The sequence below is a fragment of the Photinus pyralis genome, unplaced genomic scaffold (genome assembly GCF_008802855.1).
Source record: "Photinus pyralis isolate 1611_PpyrPB1 unplaced genomic scaffold, Ppyr1.3 Ppyr1.4_LG6, whole genome shotgun sequence".
NCBI lineage: Eukaryota > Metazoa > Arthropoda > Insecta > Coleoptera > Lampyridae > Photinus > Photinus pyralis.
This window is the reverse complement of record NW_022170663.1, coordinates 11,113,186-11,140,726: the sequence shown is the minus strand read 5'-3', so window position 1 is coordinate 11,140,726 and position 27,541 is coordinate 11,113,186. Positions and strand designations below refer to the sequence as shown.

Here is a 27,541-nt window from a genome sequence, read left to right as displayed (position 1 = left end):
CAGTACATTGACTTGGAGAAATGCTTATTGGCGTCTTTCGGTGAGGGGTACTATTAACCTGTCCAGCTGTCTAAATTAATGCTTTTTGCGACAAACATTTCTAACTTCCCTCAGGGTGTAATTCGGAATGGTGTCTATGGAAATTGTTATAACAATTTTCGACACACTGTTTTATTACAAAATGGAGAAATTGAATTTTTTCATCAATCAAACGCATCTCGCAGTTTCTTCAGTTTCAATTTAGGAAAACAACAAAACAATGTGGTGGACCATCCTTCTGCAACTAATCACCCTTCACTCATTTCCTATACAAAATGGTCGATAAAACTTGATGTATTGTATATGAATCGGAAGAAAATGGTAACTCACTGAAGCATAAATTAATAGGTACTGCATCCCAAGTGAATGTAAGTGCCGCACTTCTTTCAAGCACGAAGGTGCGGAAATAGAAACGTTACATGTATAGACAACTGATCGAAAAAAATTTGTAACGCTTGCACCAGATAACTAAATGCACCTCTTAATTAATACATTCAACTGGCCGTTTCTTTAAGTAAAAAAAAAACTTGCGTGCAACCAACATACCTTGTGTTTGTGTGATTGATCTTTATCTTACGCTTCTGTATGTAATCGCATGTAATAGCCGGACTGATATGCTCGCATTGTTCTGTCATTCAAATAAGAGTGTAATAAATACCGGGATATTGACCTTACTATAGCCGATCCTTTCAAAATTTACACGCTAATCAGCTGTTCCATTGACAAAAAAAAAGACAACGCAAGGTAAATTCCCACGAGCCGGTAGGTGCAGCATCCTTTCGATTAACTTTTTGTGATGGTTCAACGAGAACAACGTCGAAAATTGATATGAGAAGATACAAGACGTCGCATCTGTTTAATTTTACTTTCAATGCCGCGGTGTGTGTTTAAGATGTCCAATTCTAATCACGATCAACGGTACCACTGACAAATTAGGCTTTCGGTTTCGGTCAACATTCTACTTCTGGGTGATGTTAATGTCGATTTTCGGACGGACGCGTGGGTTTGGTATGCAGTCAATTTCTGTCTTGTGTGAAAAAGCTTGCACTTAGCAGGGAACGGTACGTTCTGGAGCACTACTTAAGTACTCCCAGGTGAGGGTTTTGCGTAATATTTCACATAAACAAAGGTATTATCCATTAAGTGTGTACATACAAATTATTGTAGGTACATTAAAAAACAGTTTACCGTTAAGATGTTGTTTCCGGCGTGCTTCAACGTCGAAAGGCCCTATTTGCAATACCATACGTGTTTGGATTGTATTAACTTACAGTCTGTCAATCATGTTTTAAGTTTTCAAATACAGATGCTGCTTTGTATTAAATTACTGCCTGATTCATTCTAATGCAAACATTCTGATTTTTTATAATTTGAACTAATGTGTACTGTGTATTAATTTCACCCTATTCATTACAATAGATTCGTAATAATATATATAAGACAGTAAACATATTGGGGTGTACCCGTAATTGAAAAGTAATTATTATATTTATCACTTTTAGTGAGAGTGGTCTTAGAAGTGGTGAAGGAATTAAATGAACCAACCCGCATAAGAGGAAGACAACTTACGTCTTTAGCTCTTCCAACTACGTAAGTCAAAGGCTATCAAAAAGCGTCAACGACTGATTGTACGATTGAGGTACTGATAGCTCGAAAAAAGTGTCACGTAATCTCACACAAAAGGGGTATAGATGCGTAATGTAAACGAATTGATATTTTTCTTTATTGGCCCGATTTTACTTAGGACTTTTGAAAAATCATTCTTTTTGTTGCCTGTATTGATGGGCAATTTCTTAACTTTTTACTTTTCTGATTCTTCGATGTGCGTGCTATTTTGAATTTCCAAAAAGTCACGCCTGACTTGTTTTAAATTTAAAAATTTGTTTAGGAATGATTTTTTGCCTGTTTAAATTGTTTCTAAATGTAGTTTTTGATTTTCATTCTGATTGACTTCCATGAACATATCCTTGTTTTTAGTCCTTCAAACTTTTAAAAACAATATATCGGGTGTTCCCTGCCCTCACTTGATGATGCAATTCTTTGCACTAGATCCAAGTAAACCTAGTGCCTAAAATGCCTCATTTGAAAGTTACCCCCTTCCTATAATTTGTTTCTGTGCAACCATAACATACAGGAGGGTGGAATTAACGGCTTTACATAGAAATTGAGTACTTTTGGGAACTTGTTCCCAAACCAAACAGGTTAAATTCTCAGTTTTTTGGAAAGAATTGATTATATTTGTCATTTCCACCACCTAACTTTTTTACATATTTATCTGATACACCCTGTATATGATACAATTTTTCTAGATCCGTATTTTTCAAGTTAAAAGAACTTAATTTAAACTCACAGACTATTTGCTTTAAATTATAAGCGCTATTCAACATCCCCTCACGTAGAAGATGTAGGTAGAACTAATGAAACTTTGCGGTTGCTAATTTTTTTGTTTTTTAAATGGTAAATAAACCCCCGTTATTGTTAGGTGTCAAGGAGTGGATTAATTTTCCGAAACAAGTCTGTGAAAATTGTATACAGAGGAAATTTTGTCTGGAACGCTGAATATGTCTTCAAAACAACATTTTTTTTAAAGATTTGTGTAGTACCCAAATTATAAAAAGTTTGCTACCAGTCTACGGGATTTCAATTTGTGGTCAGTGGCGTACGTCTGCATGGTCAAGGGGGGCCACCACTATGGTACAAATTCTTCCGGAACGCAATAAATCATCAAGAAAACCTTGAAATAACGAGGGTTACAATCCCGTTACATGCAGGTGATCGACACAAATAAACAAAGAAAGTCTTAAAATTACTTGGAGTTCAATTCATTTGATCTGGTCAAAACAACAGTTTTGCGATACTCAGACTAACACAAAAACACTCGTTGACGTCATCAAAAAACTTGATTTCTTTACTATTACACGGAACTCAATCACTCAAGCTGGTTTGTTGAATTGAAAGGCAAAATTCCTTTCTTATGGCTATCCAAACGGTAAACACTTTAAACTTTTGTTAATGAAACAAAAACAAAAATCTAAAACAGTTTCATTCTTTTCTAAAGTCTACTTCCGTAAACGGACAAACCGCATTCAACTTTGCACGAACTTGAACTTAAATGCATCTGTACAGATTATTCGGATTGCGACGAAACTGCGTCTTCAAATAACGAAAAAGGTCAATTGCTTGACAAAATTAGCGTACAAAGACGTACACGCTCTTGGTCCCGTCGCGAGGTGAACAGCATACGGCTTGACAGTCGCCTTAGGCTAACGAGCTCCATTTTTCTCTTTAATTTCGTCTTTAAACAGGACACGTCCCAAACTCCTACTTCAGCCAATCTCAAAATGAAAATGCAAAATGGAAAAATAGACACTAGAATAACAAATTCCGATGAAATAAACCAATTCTGTGCTTATTCGTAATGAAATCCTAGAGATTTAAATTAAATTTGAACATTCACACATACAGGATGGCTCTTTATTTTCTTCGGTATTATTTCAGCGTAAATAACGTTCACCTGGCGTTGTTTACATTAACCAGTATATGGGTAACAAAGTTTTAATAATGGTGGCTACCATAACACCTTATGCAACAATTTTAGTATTAGCCGATGGTGCCGGATTCGATTTTAAAAATTATCAAAGTTCTCCCGTGAGATCAGAGGGACTTCAACGCATTTTTGTGTGGCAGATCATTCCCTATTGGCCAGTTTTGACTCCACCATCAGTAAGATCTTGTCGGAGGCTACCACATTCCATTTGTCGGTACTGACTTAAACTCACTAAAACTTTAAAACAAGATAGGAAAAAGACGAGGAGTGTACATACATGTACCTACCGTGGCCGTGTAATTAACAACTTTCGGGACGGCGCTACATGATCTGGGGTCGGCGACATCTAGGCGCCATCCCCGAGCGTGTTATACTAACCCGGAGATTTTTCAGTTTTTTTGCAATCTTCTACAGAGACGTCGGAAGTGGATACTGACAAAGGGAATATGGTAGCCTTCGATATCACACAAGGACTATGATAATTCTTTTTACTTACCATATACTTACAGTTGGCAACTCTGGCAAAAATTACATGTAGACCAATTTCAAAATGATAGACGTTTCGCGCCACTTTCAAATCTCGGTAGCAGTCAACGCGGAGTGGGTGATACGAATAGAACTCCTGCGTTGTGTTATAATAGGCCAATTCTTTTATGTTTTGGGACGTGAGACACAATCGGGAAAGGAACTGAACAAAACTATGAGTTTTGTGCGATAAAAAACAAGAACAATGAAATATATTACACATGAAAAATCAGAAAAAATAACCAACACGGCATAACACACAATTAACAAGTTAAAAAAACGAGATAATACAAGTGACATAATAAATTAATTCAACACAAGAAAATGCAGGCCAGAATGCAAGGCAGTATTCAAGGTAAAGGCCATTATCACACAAGCGAACCCAAATACTAAACAAAAGAAGCGTTAATTATTATATCGTCCAACAGCGGGCACGAGAAGGGAAAGGAATACACACATACATCGGAACTGTATTTGGTGCTTCCTCCATGGTATAAACGGTTAATGAAATCATACAGGGCAACAACACACTAGATAATCTTCTCTGTGACGAATACATAAATAAATACTTCATAAAATGACATAACGGCATAACCACCTGTACAATATACAAAAAAACGTGATTCAGATTACGGTACAAAGAAACAAAAGCTTGGAACACGCCATGCTACAATAAACCGATATCAAAATCTAATGCAAAATGTAAATAATAACAAATTGTGACATAAAATTCAAAGATTGATGGCTAGTACGAGAAAGAATAAAATTATTACTATCTGTAAGTACTCGCTGCGCAGAACGGTCAAAGTGGCAAACTTTTCACACGGATTTGCTGTATACAAAGCGTTTCGTATTTTTCTCCATAGTGCTATTCCTTCGGCTGTATGGAGTATGTCTCGAAATTTTAAATCTTAAATATCCTAAATGAGACTACAAGAGTAGCTATTGGCGCACTTTGGCCTAGGAGAATTCTGAGGATCGCCTAATTCCGGTAGTTGACCCGGGTCGTATTTTGGCAGTTCGCCCGGAGTAGGTATTTCGGTAGTCCGGTTCGGGGTGCTATATTTCGGAAGTTGGCCCCTGGGTGCAAGGTCAAATTTTGGGAGTTGGGGTGGGGGTGTTCATATTTCGGCAGTTGATCCGAGGTGAGAGCGAATCTGAATCTGAAGTGTATAGTCAATAGAATCAAAGGTTTATTGGTGCGTCGTTAAACAACCAAGCTATACATTTGTTTCTATTGGGTATTTATTAATGACCTAATGATAGCATAAACCCACCATAAAACCTTTACAAAAGTTGTCGTTATAATTTTCCGAATATTGTTCCTTGTAGAGGAATTATCCAATTAGTTACTAGTTCGGTATTTGAATTCCAGTTAGTGACTCAATTCGCTATCTACAACCTTAGATTACGAGTTAGAATGATTAAGTGTTGTCCTTGCTTTCGCGTAACTTCCATAACGAAATGGCCGCCGTCTGAAATTGAAGTTTGAGAAAAATTTAAGTTTGAGATGTTCAATATCCTATTTACATCACAAAGTTAAGATTTTGTTTTACTTACCTTTTCATTTTTATTTGTCTCGTGTGATTTTACGTCTCCTTATTTAATATTTGTCAATTGGAATAGTTATTTATATTTATGTCACTATGATGTACAGGTTTTATTTTTAGCTGAAAAAGTGTTACTTGTTATTTTTTACGTTACTCGGTTACTCCACTTATTTATGTGCATGGTGCATGTGGAAGAGCAGCTTTTGCTGAATTTGTGGCCATGGGATTCCATGTAATTTGGAGTAAATATATATATTATTATTATTATTATTATTATTATTATATCTTGATAAGAAACTCGTGTTGATAACCGCAATCAAGTGTAAATGAAAAATTCCCTTGGCATGAAATTAAACTTAAAATTAAAATGAGAAATCCACAACTTGGACCTGAAACTGAAACAAGTAACAACCCCCCTGATCCCAACAATCTACCTACCTAAAAGAATGCAAAAAATAACAATAACGCAACCAAAATGGCGGTCAACTCGCGTTCCAAATTATATCCTCCAGACCGGAGACACTGGACAGAACTCGTTCAAAACAACACTGAGAAATCCCACAATAGGTTTAATCGCCAAGATATAGTAATTAAAGATCGTGCAATTATACCCACACGGATGATTAATACTACACTTCGCTTCGCGTGTTGAACCGAAACGTGCTTGTCGAAAGAATGAGACCGGAAAAAGGAAGAGCACAGCACAAATATGCCTTTGGGCTTACGTGAAGGAATCCACCAATAAGGAACGAAATGACAGATACGATTTAGATGTTACAGCGAATCTCAAACAAAAATTACAGTGACCCTCAACTAACTAATGTAAGTTTTGCGTACTTGAGAAAATAAACTGTTACACAATCTTGGGTGGTCTTAACCGACTGGGCCATGGTCTTCGGAATAATAATAATACCCCTCTTCTGACCTCTTCTTCCGCCTGAAATGCTTTATGATGCCATAGAGCTCTTTCCCCTCGGAAAGCGATCATAGGACCCATTGTTAGTTGTTACACAAACTGTAAATCTTGCGCTAACCATCGTAGAATCGAGAGCAGCGGTTTTAGGAACAGGAATGCCTTTGTTCATTGCGAATCGCGCTCTTATATAGCTCCGACTATAGCGAGATACGAACGGTAAACCCCGAATAAATAAAACGCCACCGTATGATGGTTATTTTAAATTTGTTTATTTAATTATGCAATGACTATAAAACCTATGATGATCGGGTTTAGAACATTGTTACCAAATACGGAAAATGATTCGATGAACTTTACTTAGTAATACTTTTGGAGCTAATTTGACTGGACGATTTAGCAACATGGGGAGGATGAAAATGGGCAGTTTTTATTGTAGTAAAAAGGCAAGTTCTGTTTATTTTTAGCACTTGCTTCAATAGTATTAGGGTAGGTTGTAGTGACCCAGCAATTAAAAAATGATTAGTATTAATTATCGCACACAATTAATCTCTCTGGGAAATATTTCTCCAGATTGAGATTCTAATCTGCTGTATAAAAGTGAAACGTCTCATACAATGTACATATCTCAAGGGAGAAATCCATAATTAAATCTTGTGGTTACAAAGTTTTGTTTATTTATAAATAAACGTGCAATTCTGTTATAAACGTATAGCTAAACCCCTGAATTGTCAGTTGGTGAATGTCAAGCATATGGTCTCATTCTTTTGCCATACTAGTACATTGTTTATTTCAAACTTGGATAAAAGGTATCTATACTCGACATCCTTACTTTACTATCCTTAGCAAAGTGCAAAACTGTACCTAACGCCTTAAATTGTTTCAGATCTGCAAGGGAAGCGCGTGGAAGAAATCGAAGTGCCTAAAAGGATAACGGATATTCCTGAGAAGCTTCTCATGTCCGGAATCAATTTGCCAGGTACGTTAAGGGCAATTATAAACGTATAACGTCGATCTAATTATAAAGTCCTTTATCTGTGGTACTAAGATTAAAGGAAATGCACGTAGAGTAATTTCTTCTGTATCCCATTACCATGTAATCTCAGACCACACACTTGACCGTAATCACAACTCATTGTAAAGCGACTATTTTATGGGCAAGGTACACAATGTAGGTATCTGATACACGGGCGAGAAACTTGCCGTTTCTATACGGAACGACGATGTACTTTATTCCTTTTTCTTTCTTCTTCGTTTAATAGGTACAAATTTGAATAAAGGGACATCGGGTTATTGAGTAATAAATTAACGGAGAGTACGTTTTGATGTACGTTTTAGTGTTTCGATGATGTTTAACATATTTTCGTGGATGTTAGACACGACAACAGCGTCAGCGAGTGAAAAGAAAGGCCATAATTTTGATTAGTTTATTATACTTTTATTTCTATATTACTTTTGGTTTTCGGTTACACTAATAGAGAGGTTTCTTGGGGCTAATTAAATTATTAAGTGTATACCCTTCACTTTTTGGCTTGGTATTTCAGTAAATTCTAGCTTAGCTTTGCCAAATTTTGACATTACTTCAGCGGCACCAAAAAAAAATTAAGTCACTACTGCAACATGTAATGAAAAACACTGGTCTAAAAATATAAATACTTATACTTGTCTATAATTAGTATATATTTTTTGTTCCCCCATATGTGATTAAGAGATTGTCACGCGTGTCTCGAAGTGTTGTGTTACACAATTTTAAAAATACATTTGTACAAAAAAGCTTTAAATAGACAAGAAATCATAAAAATTAGTAACACCTTGAGAATCGTTGAGAAGATAATGCGAGTATGACAGGAAAGGTAATTAATTATAGTCGATTCGAATGGAGTTAAAAAGAAAGGGGATTAGCTTTTAAGGGTGGAAAATGGTTTTTCACTATTTCCAAAGAAACTTAACCTCCTATCAAAAAGGTTATAGGCGAGGTTATAGCTAACTAAAAGATCCACCACTTGGTGAAGTGCGAATTCAGACCTCTCTGGTATGCCGATTATGATACAACGGATATCGAATTAATTAATTAACTCAAACCCGTCGCATAGCGAGCAGTTGGCCGAGGGTTGGAAAATTTAAAGGCCTGAGATCTTCCACAGCAAGTCGATTCCTTTAGGCGTTGAGTGAATACTCAATGGTGTAAGGTATATAATCTTCCCAACCTCCTTACAACTTACCCTAGGGTTTAGCGCCACCCAGTTTCTTTAAATACTGTATTTTCCTTGGATAAAGCTGAGAAGACTCACAGTGAAATCAAATGCTAGTTATATGCCTTGGTTAATTCCCCAAGTGTCCATATGGCAGGTGTGAAACCGAGGATGGCATAAATGGCTGCTCCTCAGGAAGGCCTTATCTTAACTGATAAGAGTGAACACTTACAGCTCCTAATTACGATGATAATTTGCACCCTTGTAGTTGGTATACCCTCGAACTGGGACTGGTATTTTTCAGCAGGGCTACCCGAAAAACTCTCTAAAAGTACTACGAGTACATTAAACACCCATCTGTAAATTCCAATCGCACCTACCTCTAATCCACAAGAGGGTGCTCAGAAAATAATGATTATCAACATAACGATGGTGAATTAATTAATTTACGTTGTCTCAGCCGTAAGATTGTAGAAGTGTAAAAGGCATCAAAATATCCCCGGTAATGAAAATGGCAGGTTACTCACCGCGTCTGAAATTCCCCCCTTATATCCTCATAGCGAGATAAGTGTAATTCGAAATATAACCCAACCTACAAAGTCACAACAATACATGTGAATCTTCAAAGATAGAAAATATACAATCCACCTTAATGAAATTAACACACCATTAGCTGCTTTTGTCAATCGTGCCGACCGATGACACTATCGGAAACAGAAAGTGAAAGGAAGTTCCCAACCCCTGCGCGTAAAATTTGCGTGAAAAAATTGCATCGATAGGTGGAGCTCTATATCAAACCGCTTTAGATGTTACGGGGGTTCTCCAACAAGTAATATATACCGTGAACATTCATAATGGAGAAAATATATTGTTACAAGCACTAAATATATCTTCAAAATTACAATTTTTGCAAAGAAGTTCTTTTATGGTATCCACAATTTAAAAAAAGTTTTGCTAATAATCTACGTACTTTACTGTGGGCAATGGTGTACTTCTGCGTGGGAGCGGGGGTCATATTAAAAAAAATGGAATAATGCAAGAAAAATAGTGTTTTCCATTAAAAAAATGACCCTCTTAGTTCTCTAGAGTCTAGACGCACGCCACTGTAAATAGTTTCTAGGCATGTGGATTTACTTTTAATGACCTTTAATACAATAATAATAAATAATTTTGGATACCATAAAGAGTTTCTTTACAATACTGTTCGTTTTAAAGGTATTGCTGTGTGCAATGGCAAACTATGGTCACTAAGCGACCCACAAAACACTTGTCCAGCTAGCTCAAAACAAATCTACCTTTAAATTTAGAATTGTGACAGCTTCGTGAAACCTCACTTCTTCTTGGTAACACTGAACTTGTTGAATTAGATTTTATGACTTTTTTCTGATGGTATAATACTTTTACTTTTAATAAATGACAAACCTTGTCGAAGGCTTCACTATGCAGCAACTGCTTGGATGACTCAACACTAATACGGACAAAGCGTTTCAAAAACTTTCCACGAACTTTTACTATTTCACTTGTCGATGTAACCAACTTGAATCTATTACTAAGATTGCTTAACTTCTTCTAAAACACCTTGTTTTCGGTACCGACGAATTACGTTTTCGCATAAAACAGACTGACAAAATCTAGGCGTCAAGAAATGTACACGCTGTCAAACCGCCTTGAAAAATGATGCCACGTCTTCTCGTCGTCTTCAGTATTTAAACGAAACGCCACTTCCAGCAGAAGAACACGTGCGTTAATTAAATTTAGCCTGATAATAACATACATTCAAAATCTGCGCTGTATAATGGAAGAAGAACCAAGTCCTTTGAGAGACTCACGAAATATTGCATTTTCTCTTTGTAGGTACTTTCCTCTTTCGAAATACTCACAGTTCAGTTTTCACATCGTCTCGTCTAGACGATCTTTTCGCCCTTTGAGAGTGTGCTCCCCCGACACTCCGATCTGCAGATATTTATTCCAGACGTTTCACTTGTCTTTGATGAGTACCGTCTCGCTATGCCGACACTTTGTTTTCAAGATATTCGCCAAGATTTCACCAATAGAGTCTCCGACAAACCGTTTTTTAAATATTCGCTCTTAACAGTTGTAGCGTCACCAATGGATATATTTATTCCAGGCGTCCCAATCGCTTTTTGTGAGTACCCTCTTCCTACAATCCGTTCTTGAGATAGGAGGACTACGGTTGGTAAAATTAATTCCTTTCGTTGATACTTTTCATTAGAGTACCATGAAGGATAAAAGTATCCCCCCCCCCCCATCTCCTATTTTGATAATGGGCCACAAAGATGGGCGTAGTTGATAGAGATTAGTTTCTTTTGTTGAGACCTTTAATTAGAATACCATGAAAGATAACTAATGCCCTATGCGTATGCAAAGTCTGAGAACAATTGGTTGTCCCATGTAAAAGGTATGCATCTCGGAAAATAATTAATGGGAGTGTCCTGCTTAAGACAACAAAGTTTGAATACCGTTTGGTACAAGCTTCAAGCATAATTTTTCAAAAATGCTCTAAAAAAATTGAAATTATTTCACATACAGGGTGGCCCAACCTTATTGAAGGTGCCGAAACCAAAATAACGTCTGCGTGACGTAGTTTATTTATCGAGTTGTTGCAGACAATATTTTCAACCCGTATATATGTCGCACGTAACCCCTCAAAAGTCTTAGGAAGAGAAGAAATCAGACTAATATAACGATACGATTCAGGTGTAGAATAGTCACCTTTACCTGGTTCAGGGATAAAAAATGTTTATATCGCCATATACGCATCCCTCTAAAACGCATTATGCGTGTCATTCTGTAATTGCTTGTTGAGGACCCAGAAGAAGAGAATAATAAATAAATAAATAAATAAATAAATAAATAAATAAATAAATAAATAAATAAATAAATAAATAAATAAATAAATAAATAAATAAATAAATAAATAAATTGTTGAACAGTGAACAGACTGCATCCTGAAAAAGTGGCTCTCTTCAAGGGAATGTTCTCTTAAGGTTTATGTATTAATACAGGGTGGCACAACGAAAACGAAACTGAATACTCGCATAGAAATAGTACTCGGAAAAAGTGCAAAAACAGGTCGATTTTGTTTGGAAGGAGGTCATTTTTTACTTAAAAATATACACCTCTTTCTGCAATTTCTCCAAAAACTGTTTCGGTATGGACATTGGTTAACAACAAAGAATTTAAATATACAAAGTGTATCGACATCTTTTTAACATAATCACCAGTCGCTTCGACTTCACCAATACATATGTGTCAGCCCACACGATTCATCTTGACCTTCTGAGACATACCGCTTTGGAGATATTCGCTCTTAAAATTTTGACAGCACCAATAGATATTTTTCTTACAGATGTCCCAATCGCCCATTGTGAGTACTTTCCTCTCACATTTCGTTGTTGAGATATCAGGAATTATAACCGTATACGCATAAGGGGTCTAGGAGGACTATGCTTGGCAGAAATTGATTACTTTCATCGAGAACTATCCATGTAGGATAAAAGCAATTTCCCCCACTCCCAACCCCCGACTTTGGTTAAGGTCAATTTAAAATCCTTGTAGCTGCGAACTGAACATTTTTAACTCGATACGTGACACTCCAAACTTTGGATATAGCTTCTGTACAACTTCCAAACTTCAATATCCTCTGCACTCTGAGACTAACGGGAATTCTTACTTCCAAATTTACCATTAGGGTTTCTCGAACTGCCATGCTGAAACACTAAATCATAACCTTAAACCTCAAATTTGCAAACTGCAATCTTCAACCTTCGCCTCTTTTTTATGACTTCCATCCTTAAAGGATTTACTGGTTTTGAGACATGGGAGATATCACCTTGAAACTGGTAACTTAAAATCTAAAACTGCGAACTTAGAACATCAAACTTTAAACTGCGAACCATGAACCTGCAAACCTAGAACCTCAAACTTCAAACTATACACTTGATACTTTGGACGTCTCTGACTTGGAGTCTTGAAGGATCTCCAGATTTTGAGTGTGACAGATATCCTCACTTCCATATTTTACCATCAACGTTCCTAGGATTTTGAAAACCGCAACACTTGGAAAGCTTAGAATCTCGAACTTTTCAACCTTAATACTCGAAACTCAACCTTCGGACCATTACTTCGAAGTTTTCTAACAGCGTTTCGGAGTAACGTCTTTTAAGTTCGAGATTTTGAAACCCTACACCTGTGACTCGGAACATTAAATTTGATACATCAAAATCCAAACTTTTACCTTTTAGATCTTTTCTTGAAACTTTAGTACAGAAACCTTAAACCTTAAATTTCGAAAATTGGTTTCCAGGTTCTTGGGAACCAGCGGAAGTCTAACTTCCATATTTCACCATAACGTTCCAAACCTCCAACTCGAATTTGGAGTCTAAAATCTAACCAAAACTAAAGTCTTTCAAACTTCAATTTTTCAAATCTCCTGTATCTAACTTGAAACTCTAAATCTGCAAACTATGATATCCTAGCCTCAAATGCTAAATTTTAAACCTTAAACTCTACACTCCAAATCTCGAACCAAAAACACCGAAATTCGGTTTTCAAGACTTCCAAGTTTTACTATAAAACTAGTACTTAATTCAAATCTAGAAATTTCTAAAATGCAATCTCGGTCCTCAAAAATTAAATTTCAGAGTAATTTTAGAATTCACAACTCCAATATTTTTGGACTTCAAAAAACCTCTTTTGTCCGTCGCGTCATCATCTTTATTGACACAAGGAGGTACCATTGCATTGTTCGCCATACAAAGGTTAGCCTTCAAAAAGATTACATTAATCCCATTAGGGATTAGGGGATTTGTAATAGCCGTATCAAAATGTGCATCTTAACGAAAGTCTAAATAACAATGATACGGCAAATTTTGGTATTGGGGCTGAACTTGTTTCGTCGCGGGACACTCCTTTGATTTGATTGCAAAGGTCAACTGTAATTATGCAAAACATTGACCGACACCTACGAATTTGGACTATAAACACAATAAACCGTGTGACATGCTGAGCATAACGTAAATAAAAAAAACGCCAAGCTACCAGAATGTGCGGTATTTTGAAATCAATTATAAGAATTGAGTAGATATTCGTGTGTCACGCCCTATCCAGTCGTGAGGACATTGTTAGCTTGTTAGCTGTTTACTTTCTTGGATTTACTTTCAATCAGTTATATCTCAATGCAGATATTGCACATGTTGCATTGAATTCCACCTACTTCGGATACCTGGAAATAAAGACCGGGTATTGTTACGACCCATTTTCCTATATAGCTGCGTATCTACCGTCGTAAAGTAAGTGGAATCTGAAGATATTGCGCCTGTCTTGCTTATAAATAGATAGATAGGCGTCGATTTATTTACAGGTAAATCTTAAGTGAGGGTAAGCATGCAGGTACATGTTTTCTGATGTCATACGCAGCGTGTTGTTCAGACATTTTTTTAAATACCTTTCATACCAACGCCATTTGTGTTTCGTCTTCCTTTTCATTTTGTGGTTACTTTAGGGGTTTAAGAAAACAGTTTTGTTATTAAAATGTGTGAGAGTGACTGTTTTTTGTTTTCTTTTAAGAATTTCTCTTCTATATCTTAAAGTACCGCAATATTTTGATATATCAATGAGAATGTCCGTTACTAATTAGTACAGTCATTGTTTTGCGAGTCGCTAGTAACATTCGAAAAACGTTTTAAATAAGGAATTTTACCACTATGAAAATTGAAGGGTGTAGTAGCGTCCTCTTTTTCTAGAATTGAGGGATAAATGCTTAAAATGATCGAAGCCCAAATCAACAATGATAGCTTCCAGTTATCTCTTTTCAATTTTCAACTTTTAACTTTCTACTTTCAACTTTCTACTTTCAACTTTCTACTTTCAACTTTTAACTTTCAACTTACTTTTAACCTTTAAAACTTTTAATTTTTAACTTTTAGCTTTTAACTTATAACTTTTAGGTGACCTTCAACTTTTAACTTTTAACATTAACTTTTAACTTCTAACTTTCAATTTACTTTTAACCTTTAAAACTTTTAATTTGTGCAGTATCCATACCCAAGATGTTTTGACATGGGTTTTAATTGAAATTTAAGGTTGCAAATAGTTTCCATACATCGTGTGAAATTGTTTGAAACTAGTTCTTGATGCTCCAAATTTTAAAATTAAGGAATTTAGGTTGGAATTTATAGCAACTCAGAACTACAAATTAGAAGTTTCGTATCAGAATCTCGGGTTGGAATATTCTTTTTATTTAAAATTATAACTTTTAAATTTAAACTTAATGCTTTCACCCTTCTCGTTTGAAGTTTCCATCAGAGTCGCGGTTGAAACATTCTTAGTATGGATGTTGTGCGCCACGGTTTTAGGGACCAATTTTGATGTTTCCAGGAAGGAAAAAAATACTCTATGAAATTTTTGAAATTACCACCCTGTACGATATACATTTTTTATTATTGGAAAAAATGCCAGTAATATACCACAGTCAATTATCCTGTACAAGATAGTAATTTCAAAAGGAGTTTATGTCGCAGCGAGGAAATTCGTAAAAATTTCAAAGAATTCCTGATATTTTAAGCACTTTGAAAACGATTAACATAAAAATTATAAAAATCCACCCTGAGGCAGATTAAATGCTATTGATTTAATCTCGCTGAGGGTCAACGTGAATTTTGCACAAAAACAAAAAGTTACACCACAGTGACCGACTTGATTTTTGTAATTGGCTCGCATTCTCTGGCTCGCGGATTACGACGACTGCCCCGTGCCTTAATTTGAATTTTTCACTTTATAAAACCCCCCCGCGCAAACTTAGAATTGACTTAAATCGCTCGACGCGAACGCTGGCTTAACGCGCATTGTCCCACGGCACCCTACCAATGACCTAAATTCCTTTAATTTTTTAGAACCACGTCCGTCAATCATTGGACTATGTTCCACCAACCAGCTAACTTCTTCTCAACCAACCAAATTTACAGAATCCCAAATTGGCAGGTTTTATCATATCCACATTGATTCAAAATTCCGCTGCATCAGCAGAGCACACTGATGACGAGCGCATCTGGCATCGGCAGGGTCATCGCGGTTTTCGCGACCCTACGTGTAACTTTTAATACCACAAACAGAATCAATCTAGCTACGTTTGTTTGTGAGATAGGTACACGGCGAAAACGAAAAGGTTGACTTTTTGGGATGCAAGATGCAAGAAAAAAAGGTAAAAACTGAAAAATTTAGATATATATTTTGACGTAGAAAACAACGACTCCTGTCAATTTTATTTTATATCACAATTATTACTTGTTAACTTTGTATAAATAATGGCTTTGTTTAATTTATTTATTTTGTTGCGGAGTTGTTTTGTATTAGTAAGATAAGGAACACCTGGAATAATTGCATAGAATTTGTAAAAACTTACCTCCGGTGGTAGATAAGAAGTTTTCTTATCGCTGTTAATTAGTTTCAAGATAAGCAGATGTTTTGCGCGTAAATTAAACACAGGTGCAGATTAGATTATTCTAGGAAGACGCAGTATTTTGTTAAAGTAGGCACGGAAGTTAAGTAAAGGGAAGAGTTATTCAATAGAAAAGAGAGACGGACGTTTTAACGAGACTTTTTTCGCCTTTTGCATTTTATCTTTTGTTTAGTCAAAAGCTTGTTGTGTGGTGGCTTTTTTGCAAAACTGTTTGATGAAGTAACAAAAGATGAATTGTCAGTTTTGTGGAGGCTTTTTGCCTTGGCGTTTTACTGTATATTGGAGTTTGTGTTTTTTCAAAGAAAGTTTGAAGTCGTCGTTATAAAAGTCTGTAGTCGCGTTTATGTTTGAATAAATCCGTGTTCACTTAACAAACTTGATTCTCTCTCTTTGTTCTCTGGCAAGAGAGCTTTCGGCAGCTGTAAAAATAATTTCAATATTCATACGGGAACGGGAACTAAATACGCCCTCTTATTTTTCTTAACGAGCGTCCGTAGTGTACAAATTAACTCACTAATTTCTACCATATATTTCCGAATCCTAAACAGAAATGACCAACCTAAAACGCTTCTAGATACCTGGTGTTCATCTACAGAGCGGTCACCAAAACGGGTCAAGGTCAAGGCGAAAACAGGTACTTTGTTACAGAGGTGGTTCGGAAGGTTGAAAGGAAAGGGAACCGGTTTTAAATAGCAGAGGAAGACGTGAATCGCGGGTTTTTGGTTTGGTAGGCATTGAAACGTAACTGTTTTCTGGTTTTGGTGTTCGACAGTTAGCCGTATTTGAGCGTATTGTTTCCCAATACCCGTTAAAGGGAGTTTTCCCACCACCAAAGAGCCAATATATCTGTAATCACAACGACCCCAGTGCCATCTAGATCGAGATCTAAGTGCAATTAAAGAAGCAAATTTTCGAAGTAATTTCATTTGGTGTTTGTGTTTGTGCGTCAGTTATAGAAAGCCCAATAATTATGACCGGATTTTCCTTGTAATGATTTTGCTAGTATTTGTGTTTAATTGATCTAGTTGGACAGGTGCTTGTAGGTGGTTTAGTGACCGTTTACCATTGCACATAACAATATAAATGTGGCAACTATTCAAAATTCCTAGATAGATATGTAAATTCCCACATAGGTTTGTATATTTTCAAATAAATAACTAAAATTACAGATAGGTCTGTAAATTCTCCAGACACATTTTTGTATAAATTTTCAGACTGATTTGGCAACTTTTGAATTGTCAGATAGATCACTAAATTTGAGTGCAAATGTGAAACTTTAGCTCGATCTCTAATAGAGATTCAAATTGACCCTCAATTGATGAATAACAAGAAATGACAAGAATTTATTCTAAGACATCATAATAAAACAAACAAATACAAAAACCTGTGGGAAAAAATTGATGCTAACAACGCCTTTTTTTATCGTAAACACAACCCATTTACAAAAAGGATAAATTAAAAAAAACGGAAGGTCCGTACAATGACAAAACAAACACGTGACACAAAGCTGACACCTTTTAACTCACTTTTGTTTAACACATAAACTGGATAATCTAATGACTTGTTGGATGAGTTTAACCAATAATTATGATGGCCTTCAACCTCGTAGTTTCCCCATAAGACTCGAAACACCGTTGCGGTATCTCGCACCTGGCGTTGTTAATAAATAATGTCAATTAATTTGTCCGATAACGCTTTTACAAAACATCTGATAAGACGTTTATCTATCGTCGACCTTACGATGAATATTCCCTCATTATGCTTTCTAAAATCTACGAATAAACTTACGTGACTTGAACGATTACTAATGTACCATTAAAAACAAAAACTAAATACAATGACAATTTTCCAAATTTTCCAATTTTGTGTCTTTTTCGAAATTCCCCCAGGGTCTATTACATAAATCGAGACATTTTACATAGGGGATGTCCTGATTGCTATTTCAAATGCGTAAACCGGAAATTACGCCATTGTATGGAAGTGTCTCAAAGGTAGTTTGAATATCGATCTCCAGTTAGTATTGTAATAATCAGCTAGAACGTATTAAGACCGATATATTTTCTTTTAAAATGGGTACAACGATTACTCCAAAGTACTACCATCGTCAAGAAACGGAATGCTAATTCAGCAGCACACAAATAAATAAAAAATTAGATATGGCAGGGGAGTGCATCTTAATGTAGGTGTTTTGTCTAAATGGAACGTCAAATTCCTGCGAAATAATCGTCCGTAAATCGGCAATAAAGGTTTTTTCACTTTCAGTTTAAAACCTCAATGTCGTACCTGCCGCTATTCATTATTTGACGTATAGAATTCTACACTTTAACTAACAATAAATCGGCAATAAATAATAAGTTTCACATCTCGGTAAGGAAAATAAGTGCCAGCTTCAAAGTTGTCGGTAATTTGTATCCGACGATGAAATAGGGCTCATTTGTAGCCGTCGGCGGCACTCCGCAATTTCTTTACGTTTTGCTACACTCGCGTACGTATAATTTAAATATTACGCACGCAATCATGACAGGCATGACCTAGTGCAACATGAAAGGGTGGATCTTCGGACGACCGCTATGCGGAAGCGGCGCGGGTTAAAGTTCACCCGCGCCCGTAACCGATTAACCGGACGCAGGACGTTTTTTTGATCAATCCGGTAAATGGTCATGTGTGCACTTTTTAGATGGCCTACATTCATAGGCGAAGTTGTCTCCGAACAACCCATGGGAACGTAAACGGTTAATGAAGTTCACGATTTCTTTAATTTATACCAAATACGAATCAGGAAACGTTTTTTGCCCTTTTTAAATATTAAATTAATCGAAGATATTGGCGCGGAAAATTTATGGTTTGTTGTATTTTTCTCAATCCATACGTTTATGATAAACTTGCAGGTTTGATGATTAATTTAATACCAAATATGGCTGATTTAAACTCCACGTAACCGGTGAAGCGTAGATTCACATAGACACACATTACTACCTCTGATTACTTCCCCAATATGGACGAATTGACTGTTTGTAGCCGAAGAGCTAGCTCTGTGTAAAGTAAATAGAACGTGCGGTTTTCTTTAATGACACATGTTTCATCGCGGTAATTAGAGTATATAACCGTACACAACGGTCTAAGTTTACGTTAATTATTGTTATTGTGGAATGGAAGCTGGAATTAACTCGCCAAGGACGCGTATTAAAATAAACGTCCATCACCTTCAACCTTCGTTAATTCATTTCCGCCATCGGTGATTAGTAAATCATTTAATGATTCCGTAACGCAAGCGCTTGAGAACGAAATTTCTTATTCTCATTGTGTACGCATTTCGCATGTGTGTTCTATGAGAACTCAATTGATTGGTATGTAATCGATTTTCTGAGCAATTAAACTTGCTTAATCATTTAGAAATACACGGCATGCCTACCTATTATTGTAATATCGTTAATTTTCCACATATCGTTTCTATTAAGATTCATTGTTCAATGCCATATTTTCATAATTAATTTTTGCGAAAAATCTTTTATACCTATTAAAGTTACACAAATTGACCTTTGTTAACTGTTTTTAAATTCTCATTAGTGTCAAAGCGTAGAGGTATTTTTAACAGCGAGGCTCCATAGTAGGGCGAGGGTAGGCTCCCTAAAATTGTTTAGTTCCACTTTGCATAAAATTGAAGGGACAACAAACATTACATGACATGACATGATATAAAACCCCATAAAACCCAATTTACGAAAATGAAATCAGCACAAATGATTAAAAGGTGGTTGCAAATAAATACAAATCCAAATTGTCAAAATATTTACGTATAATAATTAAAAAAATGAGACATCAAAAATCTGCCTTCTACAACGGCCCTCCGCATTAAGATCGAAAACCAAATTTCAAGATCAGTTGTACGATATTAATCAATGTAGCCTCTCTTCAGTCTCTTCTATTTGAAACTAATTTCCTGATCCCCTGTTTAATAGTGATCTAATCTAATTTTTAAATAAAATAAAAATAATATATAAATAAATAAAAATCTAATTTTTCAACTCGGCTAGAAAATTCTCATTATTTAATATTACATTTAATCGGAAACACTTTACTTTCTTCTGGCTGGATCCATACAAGAAAAACAAAGTTCCTCTGTGTACAATATTGCTCGAATCCTCTTTATGTTATTTGATTGGAAACGAAATTATAACACTTACGGATGCGGTTGATTCTGAACACAAACTAAATCATTTACCGTAAGTACACAGTCGTAAAGATAACGATGTCCCCCCTCCTCCCATTTCACTCAACTGGAAGTTCTGAATCATCCCTTAAATGGGTCCAATGGACTCAGATAGCAGGCGTTGCAGAAATTTAGCTCTCGTGTTAATTGGGCGGCTAATTTTTTTATCTGACGATTGGAAATATGCTTCCCCAGGGTAGACGTCAATATTGTCAGACATTTTTTACGTAGGCAATCTCTCATCAGCCGACGGATTACGTCATGTAGTTATAATTGTTAGTCCATGCACCTCTACACTGACTCAATGTTATTTACGCTGTTTTTTGAATTATTGCAGTAGTTCAAGTTCGCCATTTAACCTTTTGAATCGATAGCCACTGATCTTTTAATCGGGAAATCGGAAAATACAGGGTGTTACATATAGGTAAGTATGTAAAAAAAAATTGAGTTGTAGAGGGGATCAAAACAAGCACTTTTTTCAAATATCGAGGGTCCAACGTGTTTCGTCTGGGAGCCACCCCACAAAAGTGTTTTTAAAATTCGACAAAGAATTCTACTGCAATTCTTGCCCGGACAACGAAAATGGAGATAATTCCACGAAATTTGTTGTGTACATACTTGATGAGTTAAGGAACAAAATTGTCGAACAGTTTTTTAAAATCACTTTTCAAACAGCCTTCGGGTTACAAAGTGTCCCCCGCCTACTAGTGAGTGATCTAATTTCGCATGCAGTTAATTGAAAATGTCGCAAATCACAAAGAAACTAAAATCGGTTATTGAGCGAAGGGAACTGAAGTCATATAATATTAATCGTCTTCCCAAGGTTGAGAGCTTTCGGAGGCTGAAAGAATAATTAAAATATCTCTACGGGAACCATTAGAAAACGGAATAATTAGATGCGGCATCTTCTTTTCCATATCAGCGCTTAAGACACACTGGAAACTAAGCACTTACTTCTACCAGGTCCAGAAGCTACAGTTTTTCGTAAAGAAGCACCCGGTTGTGTTCATCCATGTACCAGGTATTCATTATAAAGCTGTTTGAAAGGGGTGCTTCATTACAGTCTAAAAGAGTTCTCTTAATTACCCTTAGAAGACAATGAAATGTTTTTAAAGATTCTAGAAGAGCCTTAAACACATTTAAAGGGTAATAAAGTAATAAATTGACATGTTTAAAGACTTCTGGTATGTTCTTGAGGCATCTAGAAACCCTGCTAGCTTTTGAAAACTTTCGAAGGACTTCAATGGCTTCTAAATAATTTTAAAGGTTCTTAAACACCCCACACAGGACGCAAAATTTTTCTAGATTTTGAAATTCCAAAACGTTCAAGTTTGGATTCTACAGAGTGAATTTGTTGCATTTTTTATGACCATCCGCATTTTGACTAGCGACGCGAAACTCGTTTATGCAACAATTTTGTTCTAATTTTGTTTCAATTGTATTTAGAAATGGCGTACTTAGCCTCCTGTGTCCTGGGGCTGTAGGGCATAATATGTGGGGCACAATAAAATAAAAATCAGGCGATTTTGCGTCTGCAACGCTTCATCCAGTAGTCAGTACTATTTTGGTACTTCCTATGTTTGTATTTTGTTTTCGTGAATCACCTCACCTTGTCTTTCACATTTAACACGCATTAGTATTGTCCACTATTTATGCCTATACATTTTATTTTGTGTGCCCATTTATAGAGTTCAGTACACATATCAAATAATTTTAGTGGCACCTTTTGACGCCAAATAATATTGCGATGGCCCCACGTTGGGCGCCAAATAATAATGCTGTGGTCCCACGTTGGCCGCCAAATAATAATTCTGTGTGCAATGCTATGCGATTACTATACCACTCAACAGATACACCCTCACCCTTACCTAACTAGCTCAAATTACACATTTTTTTTTAATTCTCCTTCGGGGCACAAATAAATCTAATATTAATTTAAAATTCTTATTTGATATTTGATATATTTATTGATATATATTGATATTTAATATTTATTTTGAAATCCAGTTAAGACGTTTTCAATGTATATGGACATGTCACAAATGTAGAATCACAATCAATACAACGTACAACAAATAAAAACTATTAAAACATACTAAAATTATTGGTAACAATCTAAATAACTAGAGTGGACTAACTAGTTACTTAATATCGTCTGGTAATGTATTAAAAAGCTTTATTTATTTATTTATTTATTTATTGTCCCTCTTGTTCTAGGCCCTCAACAGGCTTGCGTCCAATTAGAGAGTGACCCGCATATTGCTTTTTAGAGATGCCCCTGCAGAAGGTCTTAAGTTGTTCTATAAGTCCGGTATTTACCTTACGAATTAGAAAACGAGAATGCTCGAAACTGATCTAAGGTAATTCCCATCTCGACACACTCGACCTCCGGTATTGTAGCCCAACGCTCTACCACTCAGCTACAAAGCCGACATACAGAAAATTTTTTGTGAAAAAACTTCGTTCTATGCTGCGGCCCAGGGCTGTAGCTCTTGTAGGAGGATTTTATTCTTGCTTCTTGTGGTGCTTATAAACTCGAAACAGGCCTCAATCGAATTCCGTAAATTCCAATGCAATCACTATTCAAATTTTGAAAAAATGGAAATAATATTCGGATAAAAGGAATTGGAAAAATCTGACATGGAAAAATAAAACTACCCGGATTTCAAATTCCGATTCAAATTCACACATGAAAAATTACAAAAATTTAGTCTAACACACAATAAGAAAAAGATATACAAAAAAATCTTGTAAGAAAAAAATTTAAGGGCAACAGTGCCTTTTGAATACAAAACCTTCCGTTGTCGACTTAAAAACAAATTAAGAGTTCTCAAAAATTACTTACAGTTTTGCTAATAATAATCCCATAAACTGGCCAGGACAAGAAATATGCGACGTTCAACAAAACACACAACTTGACACGAATCTGACACATTCTTTTCAGAAACTCACTCTTGAAACACTACATCTGGTTCAAAGACAATAATACTTTCCTTTGTGGCTGCTCTGATGGTAAGACTTTTCTTGTATTACACCAATTACTTCTTCACACTTATAGTAGGGGAGCTAGCACGAAATCCACTGAACGAGAATGATCAAAATTTTAACCGATGGAGTTCCATTTTGCCCTATCAGAGTATGCTAAAATCGATCGTCTGCCGCCTCAGGTCATATGACTTAAGGCGCTGCGGGTACTTCTTGCGGTACCAATTCTGAAAGGTTGTTTTTCGAGAAAATAAGTTATACACCAAAGGAAAACGTTGATAATAGCTCTTAAAAAAATATTTTAAAAAATCCCGCGCATTTGATAACTCCGTAAAAAACCAATTCTTAGTCGGTTTTTCACGAACTTTCTACGGATATAACTAGGTTACGGTTAGACGAATGAAGCTGATTTTTTCTACAGACTGATGATAGGTACTACTAATGACTTAACGGTGTTTCGTTTTTAAATTTTTTATCTAATTATAAGATTATCTTATTATCTTAACAGTACCTATAAGATATCTTATAATTAGAGAAAAAATTTAAAAAAGAAACACTCTCATAGTCATTGGCTGTGCCTATCATTAGTCTGTAAAAAAAATCAGCTTCATTCGTCCAACCGTAACCTAGTTATATCCGTAGAAATTTCGTGAAAAACCGACTAAGAATTGTTTTTTTACGGAGTTATCAAATGTGCGCGATTTTTTTAAATATTTTTTTAAGAGCTATTATCAACGTTTTCATTTGGTGTATAACTTATTTTCTCGAAAAACAACCCTTCAGAATTGGTACCGCAAGAAGTACCCGCAGCGCCTTAAGTCATATGACCTCAGGCGGCAGACGATCGATTTTAGCATACTCTGATAGAGCAAAATGGAACTCCATCGGTTAAAATTTTGATCATTCTCGTTCAGTGGATTTCGTGCTAGCTCCCCTACTATTACCTACTTGATAATCAATGAAGGTACCAATGAATGAAAAATCAATATCTCCCCTTATGCTTTTTCCTTCATTGATTCACATTAACCTCATTACGAAATGGATCCTTGGAATAATCACACTCGATACCACAAACTTTTAAAAAGTCGAAATTCCATGTGTAAAACTTCTTGCACAACATTAAACTTGTTTCCACATTATTTAACTAACGCGAGGACGATTACGTTTTTTATTTTTAAAATTGCATAGCCGGCTGTATTACCGGTACCAAAATTAGCATCACATATAATTGCGCTTTCTTTCAAAGCAAAAGTCACTTCCTATGATAAAATCAACATCGTTATTCCCGACGACACTCAAAATTCCGACTACGCCGCTAGAACCGGTAAAACACCTGTATCGCTTATCTCGCACGTGACATTGTTGGTCCAAAAACAGTTCGACGAAATTTTTTTGTTATAGTTAATTATTGCTTTCTTCTTTGTTACACAATTTTAAATATTTCGTTTAAATAAAATTTTTAAATTATTAATTCTTGTCTGAAAATAACTTTTCATCAACACCTGACGCTGAGGAGATAAAACCTTAAACACACGTTAAAAATTTCTATTAAATGCTCCATAAGTTACTCGTTTTAAATTTATCATAGAAACTAAATACAACAAATAGAATTAAATGAATGAAACAATTACCGGCCAAATTTACAATGAGAAACTAACATTAAAACAAGAATTGTCTGTGATTCTAATTATACTTAAAGGATCTAGGACACTCGTCAAATAAGTTTTCACTAAAGGCAAAAAAGCTGTTATGAAGAAGCTTGTGATTTTTCGATGAGCCCAGTATAGGTACCTACTATTCAGAACTGGCAGAGCCATCTGATCAAGTGCCTAGAATCATAACCCGAAAGTACAACACAAGTGTTTGCAAATGCGAGAAATCATTCCATTATTTCCAAAAGCTGACATTTCACACACTAGACCGATAATTAAAAAAAAATCTGTCATCAATTGCATGTGGCAGCGAGAATGGTGCAGGAAGAATGTGCGGATTTGAAATCGAGTGAAGGCAATCTAATAAAACTGCTAATTACTAAACAGTTTACTTACATGCGGAAGATCGAAAGGAATTCGTGTGGCGGAAGACAATAATGCAAAGTTTCCTTGCCGAAGAAAAAAACGACCCTCCCTGTAAATTATGGGATAATTAAAGATTTCTTGTAAAATTACGCACTTGATAAATGTCTAGATAGCGGAAACGATTTCTTTCGCCGACATTGGTATAAATGCGTATTTCAATTAAGCACGCATTGGGTAATGTTTCACTATTATATGACTACTGTAAATCAAGATAATCGCGTGCGAAGTTAATTATATTAATTTAAGTAATTTAATGCGTATACAGTTCAATGTATTTAATTCCTGAACTTGTCAAGCAATAGCTGTGACCCACTTTGACCCGGTGACCCAGTTTGACCCAAACCCAGTGACCCAGTGACTTGACCCGGTGACCCAGCTTGACCCAGTGACCCATGACCCAGTTCGTTTTCATTCAAGAGAACTAATACCTAAAAAAATCAAATGCATTTGTTTATAGTTTGTAGTCAAGTAGTCAATGAAAGTATTTAGAGAAAAGATTTATTTGATTAAGCTAACTAGTAGAAAAAAATTAAATGTGAATGAACACCTGTAAGCAAACTGGAAGCCCTGAAGCAAAGAAATAACTTATTCTAATACAATTCGGGACATGGAAAGTTTTTTACGGCAGTATTAAAGCAAACATCACAGAAATGGCAGTTGTCAAGCAATCGAGTATTATTTTCAACAAACCAGCATTTCATTTATTGCATAATCTGTACACTTGAACCGAGGGCACTGACTTAACTGCGTTATTCAATCAAACTAGGTGACTGGGTCGAATTGGGTCCCCGGGTGAAATTGCGTCGCTGGGTCAAACTCTGGGTCAAACTGGGTCAATGGGTCACCAACTGGGTCATTTTTTGGGTCACTGGGTCAACTGGGTCACTGGGTCTAACTGAAAAGAGTATGACGTGCCCCAGCGACCCAGTGACCCAGTTTAATTTAGTGACCCAGGTGACCCAGTTGACCCAGTGACCCAGTGACCCAGTCCAACTCTGATTGCAATCATAAACGTTATGAAATGATGATTTATTTATAATGACCATGTACGGCCCAATTAATATCGGATTTATTGAATTGATCTGTCGGTCGTGATGGTGCTGCAATAGATTAACAATTCTGACATTGATAAGGAAGATAAACGTTCTTGATTATTGCGAAACGGCGAATCGCATCCTGAAATAACTAAATTGAGAAAATTATACGCGACACACAAGTCTATTAGGTCTGTTGGACCACTTCTCATATACCGGATCGGGAAAGTGGGGTGTCACAAGGAAGTAATATATCGTCCTTAACTATTTAAACTGAAGGCCTTTTGTTTGGCAATCTATAATCGTTTCTTTTCATCTTCCGTTTTTAAGACAAACTTTCGATTTGATCTCAGGTGCCCAAACCGCATTGCAGCACAGAATTTCGCGAAAGGGGGGGGGGGCATAGAACTAATACCTACAATAGTTGCTCAAGTGTTTCTATTGTAAGGGAGGCCGCAGTTTGAAAATGCGGTAGGTTATTGGGCAGAGAATTTCAGATGACAGTAAGCATATCTTCAATGGAATTTATTCTTGCTGGGGTACCACAGTGATCCATGCTGGGGTGAACATTATGGAATGTCTTACGTTAACTTTTGAGATACAGAGGGTGGTAAAGTTTTAAAAAAGTCAGTTTTTTTAATAACAGAGATAATAGACATCTTTATGAAATTTGGTACATGTCTTCTATGCATCAAGATGCATTTTCTGATGTGCAAAAGTTTTTATTTACTCTATCAGTGGCGTCCGTACCGATTTTGCAGTGAATATTTTTGGATAAAAAAATACTACGCCACTGCCAATGCTTTCTCTTAAAATAAAAATTATTTTTGAACTTCTCATTCATTTTTTAGCAAATTTGTCCTTCTGATTTTTCTTCGTCTGACGCATGGTTTTCGCTTAAAAAAATAAAAATCGTTTTACTTCAGGATCAATTTCCTAAAAATTTGATGATTATTTTTTAAGCGAACACCATGCGCTGAACAAAGAA

The 27,541-nt window shown here is 36.0% G+C and overlaps 1 protein-coding gene across 1 annotated transcript in view; it reads left to right on the top strand.

The window, feature by feature from the left end:
* LOC116173314 (puratrophin-1-like) overlaps positions 1-27,541 on the top strand; it is a 114,356-nt gene that overhangs the window by 51,100 nt on the left and 35,715 nt on the right. Inside the window, exon 3 of the mRNA XM_031490692.1 lies at positions 7,461-7,553. Coding sequence (XP_031346552.1) covers positions 7,461-7,553 — 93 coding nt within the window. The remainder of the gene's footprint in view (positions 1-7,460; positions 7,554-27,541) is intronic.